Here is a 25,839-nt window from a genome sequence, read left to right as displayed (position 1 = left end):
TTCACCTTTTTAAGAACGAAAAAGAAAATGAGTCTTCATCTGACTGACACTGTGTGCTGGCCTCTTCAGTCTTTTAAGAAATCAGAATTTTTTTTTTTCGGTCATTATCAAATACTGAACTTACTTTGTTTTCTGATATGATGTTACTTGTTTTTTTAATTTTTCAGATAAATGATAGATTATAATCTTAGATGTGCTCATGATAATTAGTCATTTCAAAAAAGCTATTATATCACTGAATATTATTACAAGAAAAATCATTTTAATAATAGCAATAATGATATTAGTTATAATGATAATGTTACGACAGTTTTAAAAAATATAATGAATCTAGTAATAATATTTGATTATGGTCATGTTAATTTGATTATGATTTTGATTACGAAACTGGTAATAAAAATAATAACTGACAGTGCTAATAGTATTATCATTAACAATAGATGTAGTGAAATTATCATTATCATTTTTATTATTATTATCATTATTATTATTATCATTACTATTATTATTAGCACAACTAAACCTTTGTAGTAATTTGAGAACATGTTATTATCTGTCAAAATTTCAATAAAGATCATGATGTTAGAAAATTAGAGATTATCTCATAATTGTAATCAGTATTTGATAAATGATAAGTGAGGACTTTAGATTTTAGGGTTCCTGTCTAGGATATAGAAAGGAGGATGAGTGAAGGATTCTTGCAGCAGGATGGAGCCGTGTTGCAGGTGAAGTTAGTAGATGATACAAGATAGACAAAGGAGTCCAAAGGAATGGAAACTCCAAAAAGCTTTTTTTTTGGAGGGGGGATGGGGGAAGGGGGAGTCCTATCGAGGCCTTTCAGTGGTCGCAGAATTGGTCAGAGACACACAGCTTCGTGTAGCGAGAAAGGGGAAGGGAATGAAGGAGTTGTGGAACACCTATTTTTATGTTGGCATCTCAGACGTAAAGATTCTCATTCCGACTATTATGAGGGTGTTTATTGTCGACGTGTCACAAGAACACCGTTATCAGCATTGATCACAGGGAAAAGTGCACTGAGTTTTTCTTTTTTTCCTTGTTCTAAATCTTCTCTTTGACTGAGTCGTATTTCTTTATATTCCATGAATTACCGGAAAGGAAAAATCATCCTGAAATATCAAAACAAAAGCACGGCTGGAACCCTCGATCTCATTCGAAATATCGGACAAAGCTTCGCTGGCTTCGAAGTTCCTGTATTAAGAGTAGTAGTTCGAAGCATCGGTTAAAGCTTCGCTGGCTTTGAAGTTCCTATATTAAGAGTAGTAGTTCGAAGCATCGGCTAAAGCTTCGCGACGACTTCGAGACGACTGCTTTAAAAGAGTAGTAGTAGTTCGGAGCATCGGAAAGGGGGGTTCGTTCATCTTGAAGTTACGACTTTAAGAGCAGTGATTTACCTTTTTGTATCGTTGGGATGTGAGGTAAATCGCCTCGGAGTGTGGGGTTGAACCAGGGGAGGAGATACCAGGTACCTGGACGAAGGCTTTTTTTTCTTTTTTTGAGACGGAATATTTTAGAGTAACGGCCTCAGCTGGAGGAAGTGTCTAATCCCTGGTTCAGGAGATGTCTCGATGTTTCAAACGTTTCATTTTGCCGTCCCCAACAAAATTCATGATCCTTTGTCTTATCAATAAGTAATTAGATATCATTTTCCTCAGAATTGGATGGAGGGAGGAGGGGGAGGAAGGGAAAAGGTATAAATATCATATCAAAATAGGCATATTGCATTACTAAATACCGTTTACCGTGTCCGGATATCTCGGATTCGGTTTAAAAGATCGGGTCGTTACCCGGAGTCCCTTTATCGGGGTTGGAGTGGTCATGACTCATATTAACAACGACATTCGTTCCTTACCATGAGAGCTGTAGGGGCGTGAATCCGATCGAAGGCTGGTGACTTTCACCCATATAAACCTGGGGCCATTATCTCCTTGATGTATGAGGCCCAGGCTATGTTACCCTCAGTCCCAATTTCCATAGTAATCACTAATTTGCATGAAGCCGCTGATGTCATTCGCAGCCGCCACACGAGAGGTGGTGATCATGGATATAGTATGCTGAGGTGATGCTGAGGCCATGCTTAAGGTGATGCTGAGGTGATGCGGTGGTTATGCCATCGTAATGCTGAGATGATGCTGATGTGATCCTGTCGTGTTCCTGAGGTGATGCTGAGGCCATGCTAAGGTGATGCTGTGGTAATGCTGTGTTTATGCAGAGGCATTGCTGTGTTGATGCTGTATCTATGCTGAGATAAAGCTGTGGTGATGCTGAGGTCATTCTGAAGCGATGCTAAAGCTTTGGGAGATGATAAACTCACAACAGTTTTGAAAGCCGGATGAAAAAAAAAAAAAAGGTCGAGATTTTAATGGAGGATTGAAATATGTTTATATTCTTAGATATATAACAGATTGTCCCTATACCTGTAGGATCATACGTTCCTTACCCATACAATAACATGGTTGTGTGTGGTGATACCTCTCCTCCTGTGGTGTGTGTGTGTGTCTGTATGTGTGTGTGTGTGCTTGTGTGTGTGTGCTTGTGTGTGTGTGTGTGTGTGTGTGTGTGTGTGTGTGCGCGCTTCGATGAAGGTTGAGAAGATATTTTCACCAGTTTATTGTCAGTGGGCAATGAAAGATGAGGAAGATGGGCTTTATCTAAAATGATTTCTACCTCTGGTGAACTTTTCGAGCTTATTAATTTCTGGTAACTAAACATGCAAATACCTGCCCAAGGTAGCGTTCCTCAGAAAGGTCAAGTGTACTTGTAAATCATTTACATGTGTATCGTCCTTTTTTTTTTTTGTATGAATCATAATCATACTTGATTCATAATACCATTTAAACCAGTGATCATAATCATTGAACTCTTTTTTTTTTTTTCTTTTTCTCCTCAACGTGGTCGTCTTTGATGTAAATACTTCTATCATGAGATGATGAATCTGTGGATGTTCACGCCGAGGTACTTCATCTCTCCTCCCGTCCCGTGGTGTGGGAATATGAGGGAGTGTGAGGTGAACAAACCTCTCCTACGAAAATAGGAGACTCACAAACGCTGGTTCCAAGATGGGGTCATTAAGATGCACGAGACAGAGACTCGGGTCCCATAAATGTCAATCAAACCTCGAAGTCATCGCCGTCATGAGAGGCTCAGCCTCAACCTTGACTCCTGCAGGAGGAGGAGGAGGAGGAGGGTGGCGGTGGTGTCTTTTTTTTTTTTTTTGACATCCTCCTTGCATCCTTAAATACTGTCGCGTCGGACGTGTATTCTACACGCCAGACGCTCCGTCCCTCCGTCCGTCTCTCTCTCTCTCTCTCTCTCTCTCTCTCTCTCTCTCTCTCTCTCTCTCTCTCTCTCTCTCTCCTTCACCTCTTATGAAGGAGACGATGCCTTCTGCTCTGAAGGTGAGACGGGTCCTACATACCTCCTTGAGAAGGGGCCCTTCCTCCCTGCACCTAAACTAACCCTTGTACATCTGGGGCAGAGAGCTCACGGTGGCGTGGCCACAGCACACCCGTAAATATATGAGGGTCTTCGGGCAGGGGGCGGAGACTAGCCCCAGCAGGTGGGTCTTATAATCCATGCGTCAGTGCTTAGTAGCCAATGGGAGCGCATGGGACTGTAATCTATTTATCATATTCCGATTTCCTTGCATACGGGCGTTTACGGGTCCAGCACACGGGCGCCGGCTCTCGCCGCAGGCTCCTGTACCTACGGGTTGACGAGGTGGTGGTGGTGGTGGTGGGTCGTCGTGTTATGCGACGGAGGGGATGAGTCGTCTTCCCTGGCTGCGACATCCACCATGGAACGTTAGGAATGATTAAGTCACCCCCTTAGAAAACGTGCATGTGTGTCTTTTTCTCTAACAGAGCGTTGTGAGGGAAGGCACGCACCAGGATACGGCTGGAGATATGCACCGATGTTTGATGGGGTGAGGTGGGGTGGCGGAGGGGTTGGGTTGGGGTGGGGGTCCTAGGATGTGTGGGGAGGGGGGAGGGAGGTGCTTGGGGTGTCACGTGACGGTGGTGGGCGGGGCGCCGGCTTGTTAGCTCCGCCCCTCGTGTCAATCACGCGGACAGTTGCCGCCCGCAGGATAATTGGGGCTACTGACGGCAGAGGGCGACTAGCGCTGCTGGTGGTGAGGGTGCTGGTGGTGGTGGTAGTTGTGGTGGTGGTTGTGATGGTGGTGCGTGGAGCGACCTCATAAGTCCTAAGGCGGGGAAGAAATGCTACCGCTCCTCTCTCTCTCTCTCTCTCTCTCTCTCTCTCTCTCTCTCTCTCTCTCTCTCTCTCTTGGGGGTGCGAGGACCGCCACAACCCTTCTCTCTGGGGTAGTGAGGACCGCCACAACCCTTCTCTCTGGGGTAGTGAGGACCGCCACAACCCTTCGCTCTGGGGAAGCGGAGACCGCTACAACCCTTCCCTTTAAGGGAATGTGAACCGCTACAACCTTTCCCTCCAGGAAAATGAAGACTACAACCTCCTCTCCGTCTGGAGGAGTGGGGATCACTACCTCTCCTCCCTCGCTTTTATCTCTTCTCCTCCTCCTCCTCCTCCTTCTCCTCCTTCTCCTTCTCCTTCTCCTTCTCCTCCTCCTCCTCCTTTCCTCCTCCTCGTCCCTCACATGTACTCTCCCTCCTCTGTTCCCTGGAAAACCATCACAACTTAAGGGAGAGTTGGATGGAAAAGAGGTTTGCATATCCTCCTCCTCTCTCATCTATATAGATTAGTGATGTAGGTCACTCTTTCTGATCGGTAGATAACCTCATCATAGACCATCAGGTCTTCTGTTATCTGTCCTTCCCATGTACTGTCCTCCAGCAGATAACTTCATCATATACCATTAGATCCTCTGTGTTTCCCATGTGCTGTCATCCATGGTTTTCATAGACCAATCCGGTCATCTATTATCTGTCCCTCTCATGCACCGTCTTCCAGCAAATAACTTCTTCATAGACCATCAGGTCCTCTGTCTTTCTCATGCGCTATCTTCCAGCAGATAACCTCATCATAGACCATCAGGTCCTCTGTTATCTGTCTTTCTCTAGGGCCATCTTCCAGCAGTATATTCATCATAGACCATCAGGTCCTCTGTTATCTGTCCTCCTCATGTACTCTCTTCCATCAGATAAGCTCGTCATAGACCACAGGGTCTTTCGTTATCTGTGTTGTGCTTGCCTCAGTAATCATCATTATCATTTCATAACTTTGTCTCTGTGTTCCAACACCTCCTCCTCCCCATCCTCCCCTTTTCTTTCGTTCTTTGCCCTGAGTCTGTCAACAACTTGACCCAGAAATGTACATAGCTCGTTGGCTCGACCGGTAGTTAACATACTGATGCCCCAGAAACATTGACCTTCACGCTGATGTAGCAACAGTTGCCTCGCTCGCTGCTGGTCACCAAGTCTGCCACTCCCTCCCCCGCCAACAACCCCTGCGCGCCTCTCTCTCTCTCTCTCTCTCTCTCTCTCTCTCTCTCTCTCTCTCTCTCTCTCTCTCTCTCTCGTCCTCGGAGGCAAGGTTTACCCTCATCTGTTGTTTATCGAGTATATATAATGCTTCGTTACCATGGCCTCGGGTCCTTGTTAACGCTGTGGTAGCGAGGGTGAGCCACGCCGGTGGAGGGTGCCTATAAGGCTCTGTGAGTCGAGCATGATTGATGACTGGTGACAGAGAGACTGGGTAAACGAGGGATACGGACTGGAAGGAATATGTAATTCAGATAAATGGTTCTCTCTCTCTCTCTCTCTCTCTCTCTCTCTCTCTCTCTCTCTCTCTCTCTCTCTCTCTCTCTCTCTCTCTCTCTTTTACATCTTCTCTCCTCTTCGTCCCTCTCCTTTTCCCTGTAGCCCTTATTCTATCTACTCTTTCCTCTCCCTTCTCCAGCCATCCTTCTGCCTTTTCCACTACCCACTCTTTTTTTCTCTCCCTTTCTCTTTCATACGTCAATCCTCTCCCTCTTTTCCTCCGACCCCCTTCTTCCTCCTACTACTCTCCATCCTTACTCCATTACTGAGCCTTCTCTCATCTTATGCTCTCCCATCCCTTCTCTTCTTCCCCTCCTTCTCTATTCACACCATGAGCTAGATCCAAACGTATCACTTTACGTGAGTGTCTTTCATTTCCTACGTTAGGCAACCCTACCTTAAAACGGAGAGGGATTGAGGGAGAGAGGGAGAGAGAGAGAGAGAGAGAGAGAGAGAGAGAGAGAGAGAGAGAGAGAGAGAGAGATAACCTATGTCTACATTACCTCACCACATGCAACCATGTCTCACTCTCGTCACTCCTCTTTTCTTCCCCTTATTCGCTTTGTTATTTCGTATTCTCGCTCCCTCCTCGGTGCCAGTCTCGCCTCACTGCCCCCCAAACCTGTTTCATCTCCCATCGTTCCAACACTCCTTCCATCTTTTCCATCTCCCTCTCGTCTTACATCTTCTGTTCCTTCCCTCTACCTTCCTCCCATCTCCCCCATTCCATGTCGCCACACTCTCTCCCCCTCTCCACCCTCCTCTCCACCTGTCCACCATGTCTGCGTCTCTGGAAGTCTTTGCTCCCCTTCCACATCTGTCCTTCTTTCTTCCATCTTTATCCTGTCCTCCTTCGTCCTCCTCTCTCCTCCCAGGATTGTCTTCCTTCTTTCTTCACACGTTTTTAATCATCCTCCTCCTCCTGTCCTTTGATGTCTTCCACTTCTTCCCTCCTACTCCTTCTTTCCCCCCTTTCCTCCATCCACACCCTACAGTCCCTCTCTTTCTCCCTTAATGCCTTCCTTCTTCCTATCCCACATTCCTCTTCTTCATTTCTTACCCCCTCCCTACGTCCCATACACCTTCACCCTCCCTTACCTCACCCAGCGTCTTCTCCTCCCTTACCCCTCTACACCTACATACTTCTCCCTCCCCCAACATCCATCCACTTCACCCCCCCACATCCTCCCCCAACCACCATAGCCCCTCCTCAGCCTCCCCCCCAGGTTGGCAGTGCTGACCCATGATGACTAAGATAAACAGTCTTGTGTTGGCCTTTTTTAATCTCTATGTAAATGAAGTCTCCGGCTGGACACGATCCGCTGAGGGAATTAGGAGAAACGAAATGTTGAGTTACATTCCACATTACTTCGTCCTGGCTCTGTGTACCTGGCTCTAGACGGAGAGAGAGAGAGAGAGAGAGAGAGAGAGAGAGAGAGAGAGAGGGGGGGGGGAGGAGGAGGGAGAACAAGACAGACAGACAGAGAACCAGATAAACAGAGGGACGGGTAGGGAAAGGATAACAATAGGAGGAAGGAAAAAGGAGGAAGAATTAGACGCCAATAGACAGAGAGAAATGATGATAATGATGATAACTTACTCTATTGCAATCCCGACCAAAATTCGAATCCTTTTTTTTCTTTATTGTTTGGTCGCTGAGGAGGAGTTTGGCCTGGAGTTGCAGGGAGTGATAGATTGGTACTGTCTTGGTGGCAGGACCTGCCGCCGTCTGAGCCATCCTCCTCGGCTCGCGTCCTCCGCTCGACTCTTGTCTCAGAGCTGCCTAAACCCCAACGACAAATGCCGAACTGAAAAGTTTGGCGCAAGTTTTTACCCCCCCTCGGATGGAGTGTAGTCAGTCTCTCTCTCTCTCCAGTTCGGAACTGAGGAGGAGGAGAACCTCGTATCCAGTGGCTAGATCCGAACGTTGGCAGGCTGGGAGAGGCTAGAGAAAAAAACAAAAAGAAGGCCATCTTGAAGAGCGAGACACGAAGTCCATCTTGGACACAAAGTCCAAGTTCGACCAGACCAGTAATGCCATGGATACTTCTCATCGGATGTCGGATCTTTAATTACCGACGGGCAACGAGCCCATCTTTTGCGACGGAACGCACACCTGGAACCGAACTGACGCAAGTGTTGTGGGGCTTCGACGTCTGTCAACTGGTGAATCATCATCAGCACAGAACACACCCACACCCCACACACACACTGTCCACGTCCATCCTACAAAGGAAACCTGGACCAAAAGTTACAACTGCCCATCTAAAGACAGGTTAACCAGACCCAACTTGTGTGTGTGTGTGTGTGTGTGTGTGTGTATGCGGGGGTGGGGGGGGGGGGGGCTATCTAAACGAATGTTGTGACTGTCGAATCGCTGGCTGGCCATTGGTGGGTGACTGAGGGGAGGAGGAGGAGGAGGGGGGTCTTTATGGGCGAAAGCAACATGGTTATAACGTAAGATCATCGTCATTATGACAGCGAGTCATCCTAAGGTGTCCTCATGGGCGAGAGAAGCGTAGTTGTCAAGTGAGATTATCGTCATTATGAGAGAGGGTTGTTCTGAGGTGTTCTTATGGGCGAGAGAAGCGTGGTTTCACGTTAGATTATCGTCATTACGATAACACCGCATCCTAAGAGGTTCTTTATGGGTGAGAAAACATAGATCTGATGTAAGATTATCGTCACTATGAGAAGGCGCCGTCCATCGTCCTTGCAAGGGACCATTGTCGTGGTTCTTGTGTCCTTCTTGGTCGTAAGGAGATGTGTTGACAGCTGCCGCTGCCCGCCGGTGTAAACAAGAAATACTCAAGTCTTTTTTCTGTAAATATTTTTTTTCTTTCTTCCATGCTTGTAAATAATCGTTGAATCAGAGCTTAGATAAGGATTATCTGTCATGTCACCGGGTTTGTTGCCGTGAGAATTATCTTGATAATGTCCATGGTGTACACAGACGAATCACTTCTTGCACATGTATTCATAAGATGTTCTTGTGAGTCATAAAGAAAATTTATATATTGGTGATATCGGCGGTGAGGTCGCTCTGGACGCCTCGAACCTCACTTACTCTCCTGGCGTCGACGAAGAATGTAGACACGACTGCTGCAGGATTGGATAATGGTGTTGACGTGTTCCTTCCAGCTTAGTTTATCGTCCAGAGTGACACCGGGAAGCCTGGTGGTGGACTTAAAAGACCTGGATGTGAGGAGGAGGAGGAGGTAGTGGCGCTGGAGGAGGTAGCTGCTGGGGTACAGTGAGAGGTCGGGGGAAGGGAGGATAGGACATGGTTGCCGAGGCTTGATGGATAGAACAACCTAGAGGGGAATGGGGGCCTTGGTGAGACAGCAGGGGATGGGACAGGGTTAGATGCTTGGTGGACGGAAGGGGGATGGGGCAGGGTTAGATGCTTGGTGGACGGAAAGGGGATGGGACAGGGTTGGATGCTTGGTGGACGGAAGGGGGATGGGACAGGGTTGGATGCTTGGTGGACGGAAGGAGGATGAGACAGAGTTACATGTTTGGTGGACGGAAGGGGGACGGGGCACATTAAGACACTAAGGAGTGGGACAGGGTTGGGAGGTGCGACTAATATGCATCGTTTGGTAGATGGTGACTTAACTGGTGATTGCCTTGTTTTCGTGGTTGTTAAGGCTGTTCTAGAGGGTAATATAGTCAGGAGAGTCGTTGACAGCTGTAATGGCAATGGTGGAGTCGTTGACGTAATTCCATCGAGCAAATACGATCATTAGTGAATCATTTATTGAGAATAGAAAACGCAATGGACCCAGTTTGGTGCCCCGTGGGACACCACACAGGTGAGGCGACTGGAGGGTGCAGATGGCCCCCATGGAAGCGTAGTACCTGACGACATACGCAAGGCATGGAATGAGACGTGTCCCCACCCCAGGTGGAATGCATCTTGATGGATGTGTTGTGGTTGTAAGTTGTGAGCTTTGGTGAAGTCAAGGAAGGTGAGAGAGAGAGAGAGAGAGAGAGAGAGAGAGAGAGAGAGAGAGAGAGAGAGAGAGAGAGAGAGAGAGCGAGAGTGTCACTCTCAGTTTTATACCAGTATCCTAAAAATGATTTCCTCATATTTTCCCACATTCAAGAGACTTACACCACACCATGCTACCCGACCCACTATCAAACGTCCTAATTATCAAAACAGAAAATATAATGAAGATATGGCTAGTACCAAGGCTCTCATGGTACCATGAGCAGGTTTAAACTTTCATGAACTTCATATAAACATATACATATATACGTCCCCCAAACGTACGTATATGAATTTCATCACGTACACACACACACACACACACACACACACACACACACACACACACCTCTGTGGCATACTCTTGATATGTACATGTAACAGATAGTAATGTACCCTTACACCTATTCCCGACACCCATTTACACCCACCTACGGTGACTCACAGCCACCTAACTCTCAAGTACACTTACTAACACCCAGTTTTACCCACCTATTCCAACCTATAACCTCATTCACCCACTGACATTCAAAGGCAAAGCAGTATACCATAAACCATCTACACAGAAACCACCTACAACGTAACGGGCAAGTACCACCACCTACATCCGCCAATGGGTAAGTTCCCACGTATACTATCACCCCCACAAACAAGCACCTACCTAACAACCATCAGCCCGTTAACCACCCGCAGCCCACCTCCATTTACGGCCACCCTTACAACAACTTAACCACCTACTCACATCAAAACCCGAAAACCCACCTAGCCACCTACACGCTCCAACACTCCGTCCTCAGCCACTGAGACACAACCCACGTATATAATTAAACTCCGCATTACACACCCACCTTCACATCTACAGTGTACAGAAGACCTAGAACCCACTTAGACACTTATCTAACACCTAGCAACACACCCCCCATCCCACCCCAGCAGCCACTTACACACCTAGGAACTAATTAAACTCCAGGAACTGACCAGCCTGTTGCCGAACCATCTTCACCCACCAACACAACAGTAGAACCTGCCTCTCCACCCAAGCACGTGGAAAGCTGACGGATGGGGACAGTGTGCGCGGAATGGGTAATGAAGCCACCGTCTGTTCGTATGTTCCTTCCTGCCATTATATGCTGGAGGGAGTGTCAGCTTTATAGTCAGTTGGGCTTGGCCATGTCATCGGGCCATGGGCCCCGGGTTCGAATCTTAACTCGTTGTATAATGTGTGTGTGTGTGTGTGTGTGTGTGTGTGTGTGTGTGTGTGTGTGTGTGTGTGTGTGTTATTCACTAATTAACGAAATATATTTAGTTACTTGTTTGTACAATACGTAGAGAAAGTTGTATACTCAGGGTACACACCCCATCTTCTCTGGAAGTATTTTCTGTTATACAAACTGACAGACTTTTTCACATACCATCAGCATTTCCAGTTTCATCATTCAGTCAACACAAGTGTCAGGTGAGGTAGAGTTATACGTCCCTAGGAATCCTATCACACAAGGATTCCTGCACTTTATATCCTGCTGGATAACGTACTCATCGCGTCCTTCTTTCACCGAGTTCTGTCCTTCTTACTTGACATTCTATCGACGCTGAATTTCATGAATCTTGTATCAGACTAATTCTGGAGTATATCTTAAGATTCCGTTGTCAGTTTGATTCAATCTTCGTTACTCTTTACTTCCCTCCATGACCTTGGCATCATCTAGAAAACATATGCAGTTACGAGTCCAGTTCTTCTGGTAAATTAGTTTACTAAGATCAAGAAGAACAACGGTCTCAGGACTGAGAGCTTTGTGGCGCACTTCTGGTGACATCCGCCACAGTCGATTTTAAGAAAACTCCTCCTGACGTATGCCCATCGTTCCTTTAGGATACTCTTAGGTATTTGAGTGCGACGGCATGATCCTTGAGCACGATGGTATGATCCTTGAGCACAACGGTATGATCCTTGAGCACGACGACATGTTCCTTGAACACGACGGCATGATCCTTGAGCACGACGGTATGATCCTTGAGCACGACGGTATGATCCTTGAGCACGACGGCATGGCCCTTGAGCACGACATGTTCCTTGAGCACGACGGCATGATCCTTGAGCACGAAGACTATATCGCCCTTGAGTACAATTGTATGACCCTTGAGCACGACGGTATGGCCCTTGAACACGTCGGTTCGCTCCTTGATTGTAATTGCCTTCCCATGACCCTTTGACTTGGCCATGAGGAGCTGTTTGAAGACCTGGTGGTTGAGGATTTCAGAATCCAGAGGACGTGATGACTGAACCCCCACGGGGTTGAGGAACCAAATCTAGAGGACGTGATGGATGAACCCCACGGGGTTGAGGAACCAAGTCGTCCCACTGGGGGTGATGAGTAAGGCGTTGGTCTCACGAGGTCTGATCATCATGATGAGTCCAGGAGTCATGAGACTCAATCGTAGATGACTATCTAGGACGTCTTAGTCAAGGGGTTGAGTCGCATCGGACACAAGGGATCGTAACGTATGTCGCCATATCGAAAAAAAAAACAATCTTGTTTTATTGTCGAAGTTTTATTCATTCCTTCCAAGCGATAGCAATCTAATCCTCACATATGTATGGTGACCGTCAGTCTCCAACTTCTCAATCTCGGTTGAAGTTACACCTTAAAGAAGTCAGAAGACTGGAGTACTAGTTGACATGATGTTTCCAGTGTATCATCTTCTTCCTCTTTTGTCTTTTTGCACAAATGTCCTCAACCAACCCTCTCCTCCCGTCCCTCCGTACGCTCCTCCATCCACCCCTGAGTGTTCACCGGCCCACTGGTGTCCGCCAGTGACGGGGTGAGTGCACTCAGGAGTATAACTCTTCAGGAGTATGATGACAGGTGTCATCAGAAGTAGTAAATTGCAATTACGTATAGGGTGGCATTTCCGTAGAATCTGGAGGAAGGTCCGACACAGATAAAGAGGTTCCAATCCTCTTCTGGCGAGGTTCTGTAAGGACTCAACTCTACTAAAGAGGCTCCAACCCTCCAGTGGAGATACTTTGTGGTTCTTTTGTGGTAGGATGTCAGCAGTTTATTCATCTGTGTATTTGGGAGGAGAATAACATATGCTACTAGAGTTCCTGTGCGATGCATTCAAAGATTGGTTTCCACGTAGCTGACCAATATCCACACCCTAACCTTTCCCAACCCAACCCTAACCTATCCCAAGCTACGGTCTCCTAACCTATCCTAAGCTACACCCGCTGTCCCTTCCAACCTAACCTAACGTTGCTTAATCTCGTCTCTGTCTCGCTGAAGACCACCAGACGCCAATTTCAGGAATGAATTGGTCTTTCCATTTGAAGTCTCTTGTGTCGTCTGCTGAGTCAACCCTCCCCCTCCCCCTCCACCCTCCCATGTCTTGAGGACCACGGCTTCCGGGGTCCCCCCCCCCCCCCCCCCCCCCCCCCCCCCCCACTTCCGGAAGCCGTACTAGACAACACTCAACACTCGTTTCCGGCCACCAACTCCAAGAATGTGTTCTCAAATTCTTTTATTATTATTTTTTTTTTCTCTTTCTTGTGACTGTGGACGGCGTGCCGCAAGGTGTCACTTGGGTTCCCTCCTCCCGCCACCCACATCCACCACATCCGCCACAGGTGGGCGCTCTATATATATATATATATATATATATATATATATATATATATATATATATATATATATAACGAATGTGTGAACGAATGTGGTCTTTGTTGTCTTTTCCTAGCGCTACCTCGCACGCGAGCTGGGGAAGGGGGGTGTGCCATTTCATGTGTGGCGCGGTTGGCGACGGGATTGAATGAAGGCAGCAAGTATTAATCTGTATAAGTGTATATGTCTGTGTATGCATATGTATGTATACGTTGAAATTTATAGGTATATATATTTGCGTGTGTGGGCATATATATGTATATATATATATATATATATACATGTGTATGTGGATGGTTTGGGCCATTCTTTCGTCTGTTTCCTTGCGCTACCTCGCTAACGCTGGAGACAGCGACAAAGTATAATGAATAAATAAATAAATGAATATATATATATATATATATATATATATATATATATATATATATATATATATATATATATACATATATATAGATAGATAGATAGATAGATAGATAGATTGGCAGATGTAGATGGCTTAGAAGCGTAATGTGTGTGCGTGAACATATATCAAAGTGGTAGAGTAGTGTGTGTGTGTGTGTGTGTGTGTGTGTGTGTTTAGCTTTACATGAAAGCTGCATATAAACATACCAATAAAAGATACATCCATGCGTACATAAAAGCGGCGAGCAAACTAGTGGGCAAATGTAACTACGCCTCCTCGTTACCAGGTAGTTGGGAACCACCACAGGAAATAATAATGCTCGTAAAATCCAAAGCAAAGAATTTGAACACCACCACAGCTATCTACCACAGGGCAGAGCACTCGCGCTACCACCACTAACCACAAACAGACAGACAACATGGTAACAGAGCTATCATCAAGCATGAAAACAGAGCCATAACCCGCCCTCTCAAACACATGTCTGTATCCCCTCACACACACACATGTTAGCCCTCACACAAATGTTACCACTACCCATATACATATTACCCCCCCTCACACACACATGTTAGCCCTCACACAAATGTTACCACTACCCATATACATATTACCCCCCCTCACACACACATGTTAGCCCACACACAAATGTTACCACTACCCATATACATATTACCCCCCCTCACACACACATGTTAGCCCTCACACAAATGTTACCACTACCCATATACATATTACCCACCCTCACACACACATGTTAGCCCTCACACAAATGTTACCACTACCCATATACATATTACCCCCCCTCACACACACATGTTAGCCCTCACACAAATGTTACCACTACCCATATACATATTACCCCCCCTCACACACACATGTTAGCCCTCACACAAATGTTACCACTACCCATATACATATTACCCCCCCTCACACACACATGTTAGCCCTCACACAAATGTTACCACTACCCATATACATATTACCCCCCCCTCACACACACACATGTTAGCCCTCACACAAATGTTACCACTACCCATATACATATTACCCCCCCTCACACACACATGTTAGCCCTCACACAAATGTTACCACTACCCATATACATATTACCCCCCTCACACACACATGTTAGCCCTCACACAAATGTTACCACTACCCATATACATATTACCCCCCCTCACACACACATGTTAGCCCTCACACAAATGTTACCACTACCCATATATATATTACTCCCCTCACACACGTTAGCCCCTCCCACACACACACACATATGTATGCCCCTCCTCACACACACACACACCACATGTTAGCCCTCACACACACACACACGTTACCCTCCCTCACACACATGCTATTACCTCCCTTACCCACACTCGTTCGCAAGCTCTACAGTGGCAAGAGGGTTGGGTGCCGCGCTGCTCCCAAGCTAACCTGGTCTCTGTCTGTCACTGGAGCCAAATCATCACATAGATTGCTGGTAATTGGCCAGTTACGGCGGCCGATTTACCAATTCTTCGGTTTATATTGTGGCAGGTCTGTGGCCACGATTCTGGATCGGTTCATTAACGCTTTCAGCATAACGGTACGATCCTAGTGGCCCTACGGTACGGTTTCTGACCTGTACGGTACAACCCTTGAGTACGACGGTACGAGTCTTGATGATTACGGTACGACCCTTGAGTGATTAGGTACGATTTCTTGCGCATTACGGTACGACCCTTGAGCATGACGGTACGACCCTTAAGCACAACGGTGCGACCCTTGAGCGCGACGTTGCTATTCTAGACCAAGACGGTACGACCCTTGTTTACGACAAAACTTCTCTTGGGTGTGATGGCCTGGCACTTTGACCTAATCCATTAAGAGTCAGGTCAAAGGTCAGGTCATCGCGCTGAAGGTACTCACCGTCGTGTTCAAGGACTGTACATACCCCTCGTGCTCAAAGGTCGTCCCGAAGTGCTCAAGGGTCGTCGTACCCTCGTACTCAAGTCGTACTCTCGTGCTCAAGGGTTGTATCCTCGTGCTCAAGGGTCGTACCCTCGTGCTCAAAGGGGTCTGGAACACTCGCTTCATACACCGTCTTGAATCACCAAGCCACCGAGAGAGAGAGAGAGAGAGAGAGAGAGAGAGAGAGAGAGAGAGAGAGAGAGAGAGAGATAAAGAGAGAGAGAGAGAGAGAGAGAGAGAGAGAGAGAGAGAGAGAGAGAGAGAGAAGCAGAGCCTTTCATTTTAATGAATTATGATCATCGTCTCTCGTTTGATGTTGGGTTATTCTGTGTGGTCTATGTCTTTGAGGTGTGGTCGGTTGGCCGCTGACCCACGAGATCATTTAGACCAGCGGATCTCAAAAAATGATGCTTTAAATGACCAATGCCTTATTTCCAGTATCATATATCACTTTTTCCGTTTATTTCTCCGGCTGGTATAATGAAGTAGAAGCCTGGATATATATATATGTATATATGGCCTCGTTATCATTACAGCCTATATGTCTGAGACATTGTGTCGTATATCATATAAAGCGTTCAGTGTACACATCGCTGCCACATATGTACAGCGAGAAACCTCATAAATACCGCAGCCGTTGTGGTGATTGTTTAGATAATTGAGAGATAATGTGAGCTTTTTCCCGTCTGGGAACACTGGCTACACCCGCGTTCATCTCCCTGGAGGTTTTGGGGAGGAGGAGGGGAGAAAGAGGGGTGTTGGGGAGGATGGGGAAGACTGGGAGAGTTGATGAGGTTGTGGGAGCAATAAAGAATGAGTTGTGGTCGTGATCCTGGGGAAGTTGTTTGAGGGTTTCAGGATATTAGGAATAATGTATGTGTGATGGAGGAACGTGTGTAATGGGGAGATAACATGTGTGTATAGAGATGATTTATGTAAGGGAGTAACAACATGTGAATGAGGGGGTAGCGACATGTGTTGATATATGTATATATATATACGTTGCCTGGATACGTTTTTGGCTTTGTAGGTATTAGATTAGAGTGTAATCATCGAACACCTGTTTTAAAAAAGTGTTGATCATCATTTCGTAGAGAGTCCCTCATGGAATTACATACCAATACAATCTATCCAAGACGAGATTGTCAAAGGACAGGACCCAGTGAGACAAACACATTCAGAATGTGTTCCGATGAAGTACGAGACTGTAGGGGAATTCGAAAGCCTTTTTTAGCAAGCCAACAGACTTCGTTTAATCTGTCAGGTGTAAGAGTTAAGACTGTACGTTCTGAGGTAGAACGCTGACACAGATGGCCTTAGCTGTAAAGATTAAGGGAAGACTGTTTCAAAGAGTGAAACATATCCTGATCAGGCAAGACAACTGTTTAGTGTTTCATCTCTGTGGTAGTAAGGGATAACCTAACCTTAATCAAGAGTCTGCAGTTCTCTCTGGTGACATGAGGAGGGAAAGCCCTCACCAAGGAAAGACCTTGGATTTCCTCCCTTAGCTGTGACCATTAAGGGGGAAACCCTCACTGGGGGAAAGATTCAACATTTCCTTTTCTTATTATAAGTGTGAAAAGACCTCAACGGTGAGGGGAGCAAGCAGCTCTTTGCCTGAGGAAGACTATCTCTGTTGTTAACATCGTCAGGAGACTTTCCATGAGCCACACCACTAACTTCCTCTCTCTCTCTCTCTCTTGCAGCCCTGGAGAACCTGGGGTTTCGAGGCGTCTTCGGCGGCGGACTGGCCGGCAGCTTCGGGGGTTTGAGCGCCAGCCTCGGCGCTGCTCTGTCCATGAGTAGCGACCGCGGGGGTGTGGGCGGCGGGGGCGTCGGCCTGCGGGACTCGAGCGTCACCTCGGGCGTGGGCGTCGTGCCGGACATCAGGGGCGGGCGGGAGAAGGAGTCAGGCCTGGAGCTGGTCAAGCCTTCCTTGGTACTGGACATCGCCTCCCTCATCTTGTACGGGTGCCAGGCCCTCCCCATCCGCCTCAAGATCCTCCTCGACCGCCTCTTCTCGGTCCTGACCCACGAGGACGTCTTGCAGGTCCTGCACGGCTTCGGCTGGACCTACGAGGACTACGCCAGAGGATACAAGCTTCAGGTGAGCAACGATGACACACAAGTCCTTTAAAATGAACACTTTGTGGTCCTGGGATCTGGATAATGAGATGCATAAGCTAATATACCTGTCGTAATATCTCGTTGCTGCTGTAGGTAAATCCAGTAATCCCTTATGGGGAACAATGATCATTTCTCAAGTAACACACACCCCAGCCTTAGGGAGAGAAATGATAGCTTCTTAAGTAAGACCAGAACGAATCTTGATTCAGAAATTGGTACGAACAACACCTCGGGTTTGGGAACTGTGGAAATTACCAGCCAAGATATATGGTGGGACTTTATAAGGAGCGAAACCTGAGAATTTCTAAGTTTTATATTTTGTTCTTCTCCCTGGCGCTGTCTGTGGCCATCGTCTGTGGCCATCGTCTGTGAGAATCTGTGAGTGTCTGTAACCATCTTTCATTTAGCCCTGAACCATCCAATCACTCCCGCGTAAATTACCACACCCATCAACGTAAATAACCACAGACACCCCCAGCATTGCATCACTCCTCACGCCTGCGCAATACACCATCGAACCTAGACCTCACCCATCGTTACGCAAACCGGTTGTTACGCAGCCAATTAGGGGAGTGGTGGAGTTCGGGGTTTAGTGGCGGGGCCTCCAAAGAAACAGCAGAGGCACCAGCATCGGCGCCACTACCCTGGGGTCGGTAATTGACATTCAGAAGGTCGACCTTCTCACACACACGCTCACACACCAGCCCGACTCAGCTCCACTGTCTCCGACATGGCACATTCTTACACTTTTCTAAGTCGAAGGAACCTTGTGTATTACTATCCCTGTTTGCAATTTTAGTGGTGGGCGGGAAGGAGCTTTCTGCTTTACTATTCTGTCTTCATTTATAGTGGTGGTTGAGGGGGGAGCTTTGTGGTTTACTATCCTGTCCTCAACTACAATAGTGGGTGGGAAATGGAGCCTTCTGTTTTACTATCCTGTCTTCATTAATAATGGTGGGTGGGAAGGAGCCCTCTGCTTTACTATCCTGTCCTCATCTGTAGTGGTGGTTGGGGAAAGACTACACAAATGGTTAAACGCAAAATTGAAGAGGTGCTTCACGAGTAGAGAACTCTCTCTCCAGTGTAGTACAAATGAGTGTTTGTAGAAAGGACGATGAACAAATGTTTTTCTAGAAATAGGTTTACTGACACTTCTCTACTTCTGGTTAATTGAATAACTACCCGAACTTTACTCCAGGTAGTTGAACTACCTCAGGAAAAGTACCTCCGGGTGGTTGAACAATTTCGGGAGCTCAACTACCCATGGATAGATGAACTCACACACTTCCCAAAGACCCCCGACCCATCCCCTCACCAACCCCATGTGATCAGGTGTACTTTAACGAGCGGGAAGAGAGCATCTCACTCACTCACTCACTCACTCACTCAGTTGAGTGCGTTCATTTCTCTGAGTGCAGATACACTTAGTGAGTTGCGCTTCCCCCTCTGTGTGTGCGGACACACACCTTACTTATGATGACCGTCAGACGCTGAGTTAACGACACCTGTGGACTGATGACTGGGGGTCATAAAGGATAACCTACACCCCCCCACCCACTTTCTTCCCCCTCCCTGCCCCTTCCCTCTTCCCCCCTCCCCCTTCCCCCTTTCCTTTCCCCCTTCCCCTGTCGGAGTCAACGTGTTATTCTATCCACCAACCCTGCCCTCACTGGCCACTCCCCCCCCCTCCTCCCCCCCTTGAACTGAAAATGTCTTCAGTCATTGTCATGTTCTTACGTAATTAGAAATTACGTGTTGTGTGCTTCACTTTCGTAAATCATGTTCGTCTAACCACATTCCTCATTCATATTATTTAGGAAATACCGAAATGTTATGAAGATATGAAAAGATACGACTTACTCTCCACGAATGATGATAAACCATTAATGGTTCTTGTGCCATTAACTTTGTCAGTTGTACCATTAACTGTGTCAATCATCCAGAGTGGCACAGGTGCCAAACGACCAATTGGAACACCAGAGGTCAACAACCAATCAAAATGCGAGGAATTAAACCCCCGAAATTGAGTCCCACCGGAACATCCATATATCAACGTGTTGTGTGTGTGTGTGTGTGTGTGTCTGTCTGTCCGTCTCTCTGTATGTCTGTCTGTCTGTGTACGTGTGTGTGTGTGTGTGTGTGTGTGTGTGTGTGTGTGTGTTTGTGTGTGTGTGTGAGTTACGGGGAGAGAGTTTTACACTGGTGTTGCCCCGTCTCTTAACCTTGTATATATGTACTATGTTTTTACTCCTGCGTATGCACACACACACACACACACACACACACACACACACACACACCGGCCTAAGCTAGATACCCATCGATTGACCAGCCGTGAGGGGAGGACAAACAGCTGGGTTGTGCTGTGAGCCGACTGATTGCGCCCAAGAATCGAACCCGGGAAGGGCCCGTATATGATTCATGGTTTCAGCGACGCTGACCACGGAAGCCCCGTGTATGTGAGTGTGTGATTCTATGTCAGCAAACACCTACTAGATAGAATAAGAGCTTGTATGTAAGAGTGATTTTATACGAGAGTACATCATGAGTATCGCCTCAACCAGCCAGAGACATATAGTGCTATACTCTCGAAAATTTATCATCCGTCAGAGGACACAATCTCTCTCTCTCTCTCTCTCTCTCTCTCTCTCTCTCTCTCTCTCTCTCTCTCTCTCTCTCTCTCTCTCTCTCTCACTGCACTACTATTATGTCGTAATGGCACAGAAGACGACAGAACGACCCGTCTTAAAGCACAGAAGACGACCGTCTTCCCTCCCTCCCTCCTCTGTATCGCAGGCAGTTCAAGACTGTAATGATTACAGCACAACATCTCGCCAGACCGGAAGACGCACCGAGTACGCCCGCGTGCGTAGCGTACTTACGTAATTTTTTTTTTTACGCGGTTGGTGGCGTAAGCAACAATGACGCCTCTCATTTCAAAGATTCCTCTGGATGTCTCGTGGATCACGGCGTCTGAGGGACTGATGTCATCCATAATACAGGGAGGCAGTCATTAACGTTGGGGGGGGGAAGACACGGGGTGTGTGTGACACTGGGGGGTGAGACACGGGGGGGGGGTGTGACACTAGGGGGTGAGGCACGGGGGGGGTGTGACACTGGGGGGTGAGGCACGGGGGGTGTGTGACACGGGGGTTGGGGTTAGACACAGTGGGTGTGTGTGAGAGACAGGTGGTAGGAAAGGAGTATGTCATTTCTTGCCTACGATTACCTACGGCGACGTGAGTTTGGCCAAAAAGACAGAGAGAGAGAGAGAGAGAGAGAGAGAGACAGACAGACAGACAGACAGACAGAAGGACAAACAGATCCACATAGACAGAGAGAGAGAGAGAGAGAAAGAGAGAGAGAGAGAGAGAGAGAGAGAGAGAGAGAGAGAGAGAGAGAGAGAGAGAGAGAGAGCCAATGTCAGCATGGTTTACATAACACCTTATGATTCATCGCATTCTTATCTGGTGTCTGATACAACACTTGTATTGCTGTATCCAGGTAATGTAGTAAATGATACAGCAGTACTGGCAGCTGAGTTAAGTTTAATGAAATGATGTTTGGCTTTCAGTCAAGAAAAATAGTTTTAGATTTAAGAAAAATATATAGAGATAAAACGTCTGGCGTTTCAGCGAAACAAAAAATTAAGAAAATATGTTTCAGCAGAGAACGTTTGTGCTTCAGTAGATAGCCACTACGTTTCAGTAGAACTCCTTCAGGTTTCAGGAAAAAAAAAGAAGTCTCCGGTTTCAAAAGAAAACAAGTCAAGTTTCAGCAGTAAACTTTCGAGTTTCAACAGAAAATGATCGAGTTTCGATTGAAAAAAGACTGAGTTACAGTAGGGAACCTTTGTGTGTGTATATATATATATATTTATATATATATATATATATATATATATATATATATATATATATATATATATATATATATATATCCTGATAGAGTTTAAGACTCTAGCTACAAATGTTAACATCTTCCCCAATAACTAAATTTAACATTAATTTCGCTCGTGTTGAGAACTAGTCATAAACATCAACATCTGTCGGGGATGGAGGGAGGGCGGGGGTCAACAAAGAGCTATAAATCGTGCCACTAGGTCCATTCTACCTGCACTGAGACGGTGTGGACGGGTCTTAGTGACAGTCTCATACGAAAGAGGCGGACGGGTTGCCCAGCCTGCGGTGGTACGAGGCTTAAACTGTGTCAAATGGGTCGTGTATCACACTGGTAGACGACCCCAGGACGAGGCGAGCGGTCATTTAACCATGACTTACGCCATAACTCGACCAGGTTGACTTGTTTTGCGATATTACAACCTTGGGTTAATGAGCGTGTAACAGTACCGTCCAGTTTGCGTCGTGGATGTGGGTGGATACAGGAGGCTTAGATTTTGCGGTCTGGGGTCTCTCTCTCTCTCTCTCTCTCTCTCTCTCTCTCTCTCTCTCTCTCTCTCTCTCTCTCTCTCTCTCTCTCTCTCTCTCACACACACACACACACACACGTGTCCCATACAGGTGGTGGGAGGAAGGTGGGTGAAAGGAGGTTGGATGACAGTGTGGTTTGTGATACCCCATCCCACCCACGCGTGACCCACCCCTAACCCCCTCCCCCCCTCCCCCCTTCCTCAAGCACCTGTCGCACCCACCCCGTCCCCCTCCGTCCCTCCTCCCCCCCCCTCTATACAACCTAACCACCTGAATGGTACACCCCATTTTACTACCATTTACCCCCCACCCCCCGAACTATCTCCCTTTCCAAACCTACCTAACTCCCCCCCTCTTTATCTCCCTTTCTCTCTCACACCTCACAACCCCTTTCCTGTCTCCCCTGCGTAGTCCACGCCCCATTTTTTTTCTGACTTACTCCACTCCACAGTCCAATCTCCCCGACCTTCTTCCACCTACACCCCCTCTCCCCAGATGGCAGGTCAATCTCCCCCTTTACCACAGACCTACACCCCAACTCGAGGGACACGTCTTCAATATATGTTGTCATACCCCCCTTAACCTTGCCCATTATACCATTAACCTTGCCCATTATACCATTAACCTTGCCCATTATATCATTAACCTTGCCCATTATACCATTAACCTTGCCCATTATACCATTAACCTTGCCCATTATACCATTAACCTTGCCCATTATACCATTAACCTTGCCCATTATACCATTAACCTTGCCCATTATACCATTAACCTTGCCCATTGTACCATTAACCTTGCCCATTATACCATTATATTCATGAGTAAATCTCAAAATTCATTGCAAACTATGATACACACACACACACACACACACACACACACACACACACACACACACACACACACACACACACACACACACGCAAACATACACACACAGACACACACACACACACACACACATAGACACACACACACACACACACACACACACACACACACACACACATAATGTGAAGAATTATTTTGGTGTTTGGCATCACCCTTATTGATTGATACTGTATTATACATCGGATGATGTATCGTCGTTATACAACCTCGGGGACGCCTTTCATCTGGCACCTGGAGCTTCGCGGCTGCGCTCCGTACAGGAGCATGGTAGTGACGGACACCCTTGCACCGAGAAAGACCTCGACAAGGCTGTACTCCTTTCCATCCATTAACAAAATTACGTTCATACCAAAATTGACTTCTCACTCGCGCTGTAACTGTTGCAGACTTAGTCCGGTAACACCTCTCGTTGATGTATTGATGTAGTGTGTATCTTATGCTATCATAATTTGCCACTATAGCTGTATAGATGTTTGCTATATATTGGTCAATCATTCTCATATGGAAATATTCATCGATCGCGTGTTATACGATGCCGGGAAATAGTGAGTAAATGAACTGATTTATGGCAGTTTTGCATCACGTGACGTAAATATATATCATACATACGCATATATGTAAAAAAATGTATATATATATATATATATATATATATATATATATATATATATATATATATATATATATATATATATACATATATATATATATATACATATATATATATATATGTATATATATATATATATATATATATATATATATATATATATATATATATATAGACACACACACACAAAACCTCAAGCAATACTGCATGTTCGACAGCCAACTGCCGACCAGTCCCCAAAGGCAGGGAGAACAGACAAGTCGACCCTAGCCTGCAAAGGTCTGCATTCCATAGGGAATGGGTGGCCTGGGAGGTGAGTCGGTTGCTGTATGCTGATGGCGCGACGCTGGTGGCAGATTCGCGTAAGAAACTGCAGAAGCACGTGACTCAGTGTGGAAGAGTGTGTGAAAGAAGAAAATACAGAGTAACTTTGAATAAAAGCAAAGTTGCCACTTAGTTATAGAAAGATTAGTTAGACAAAGTGAATTTGAATGGAGAGAACCAGGGGGGAAGTGAGGTGTTCTTAGATACCTTGGAATGGACGTGACACTGAATGAAACCCTGGGAGCTGAAGTGAGCCATAGGGTGGGTAAGGGGGCGCATTAGGGAATGTGTGGGAAGATAAGGCAAATATTCGTATGTTTGATGGTACAGTGGTTTTGACGGTGTTGTGTGGATGCGAGGCACGTCCATCAACAGACGAGTACTGAAGAGGTTGGTGACTGTGTAGGAAACGAAGTAGTTTAGGACAATGTGTTGTTTAGGGTTGATGGAATATGAAACGATGAGAATGTAAAAGAGAGAGAGAGAGAGATGTGGTAGTAGTAGAAGTATGTATGAGAGAGCCGAAGAGTGTGTGCTGATATGGTATGGACATATGGAGAGGATGAGTGAGGGAAGATAACAAAGAAAATGGGGAAATCAAAATAGGGTGGGTAAGGGGGCGCATTAGAGAATGTGTGGGAAGATAAGGCAAATATTCGTATGTTTGATGGTACAGTGGTTTTGGCAGTGTTGTGTGGATGCGAGGCACGTCCATCAACAGACGAGTACTGAAGAGGTTGGTGACTGTGTAGGAAACGAAGTAGTTTAGGACAATGTGTTGTATAGGGTTGATGGAATATGAAACGATGAGAATGTAAAAGAGAGAGAGAGAGATGTGGTAGTAGTAGAAGTATGTATGAGAGAGCCGAAGAGTGTGTGCTGAAATGGTATGGACATATGGAGAGGATGAGTGAGGGAAGATAACAAAGAAAATGGGGAAATCAAAGGAGGAGGAGGTGGAAGGATGGAGTGAAAGAGGAGCTGGGTGTCCAGGACATAGAACTGCATAAGGGTGTGAGGCTGAACAACAAGGGAATGCGAAGCGGTCTGGGGGAAACCATGGAAAGGTCTGTGGGGCCTGGCTGTGGATAGGGGGCTGTGGTTTCGGTGCATTATACATGACAGTGGATGTGAGCGAGTGAGGCCATTTCTTCGTCTGTTCCTGACGTTATCCGGTTACGCGGGAAACGGAAAATAAGCATTATATATATATATATATATATATATATATATATATATATATATATATATATATATATATATATATATATATATATATATAAGTGAATAGTTTAAGGTTATTATATATACCATCTGATTATATATATACCATAGTTGGGGTTATCCTGGGCGAGTGGGATGAGGAGGGTTGGGATGAAGAAGACGAAGACTGAAAAGAAGAGGAAGAGGAAGAGGAAGAAGAACTACTTATTATCGAGTACCTACAATGATTTTTTTCCCCGCCATGAATCAGAGCTGACCAGAGAGAAGAAAGAGAGAGAGAGAGTAAGTAAGTAAGGAGTGAGTGAGAGACGGAGACTGAGAGTGAGAGAGAGAGAGAGAGAGAGAGAGAGAGAGAGAGAGAGAGAGAGAGAGAGAGAGAGAGAGAGGAGGGGGGTGGTTGAGTGTAGCATGTGGTTAAGGTCCATGTGTCATCATTACCTCCCGATCAGAGACAAGTTGGCGTGC

The 25,839-nt window shown here is 46.3% G+C and overlaps 1 protein-coding gene across 2 annotated transcripts in view; it reads left to right on the top strand.

The window, feature by feature from the left end:
- The window catches only part of LOC139746037 (zinc finger protein basonuclin-2-like), a 204,306-nt gene that overhangs the window by 151,711 nt on the left and 26,756 nt on the right, over window positions 1–25,839 (top strand). For both annotated transcript variants that reach the window (XM_071656851.1, XM_071656850.1), the window contains one exon: window positions 17,475–17,875. In XM_071656851.1, the coding sequence (XP_071512952.1) occupies window positions 17,475–17,875 (401 nt within the window). The remainder of the gene's footprint in view (window positions 1–17,474; window positions 17,876–25,839) is intronic.

Source organism: Panulirus ornatus, chromosome 63 (assembly GCF_036320965.1).
Source record: "Panulirus ornatus isolate Po-2019 chromosome 63, ASM3632096v1, whole genome shotgun sequence".
In the NCBI taxonomy this organism is placed as follows: Eukaryota; Metazoa; Arthropoda; class Malacostraca; order Decapoda; family Palinuridae; genus Panulirus; species Panulirus ornatus.
This window is presented reverse-complemented; position numbering and strand designations above follow the sequence as displayed.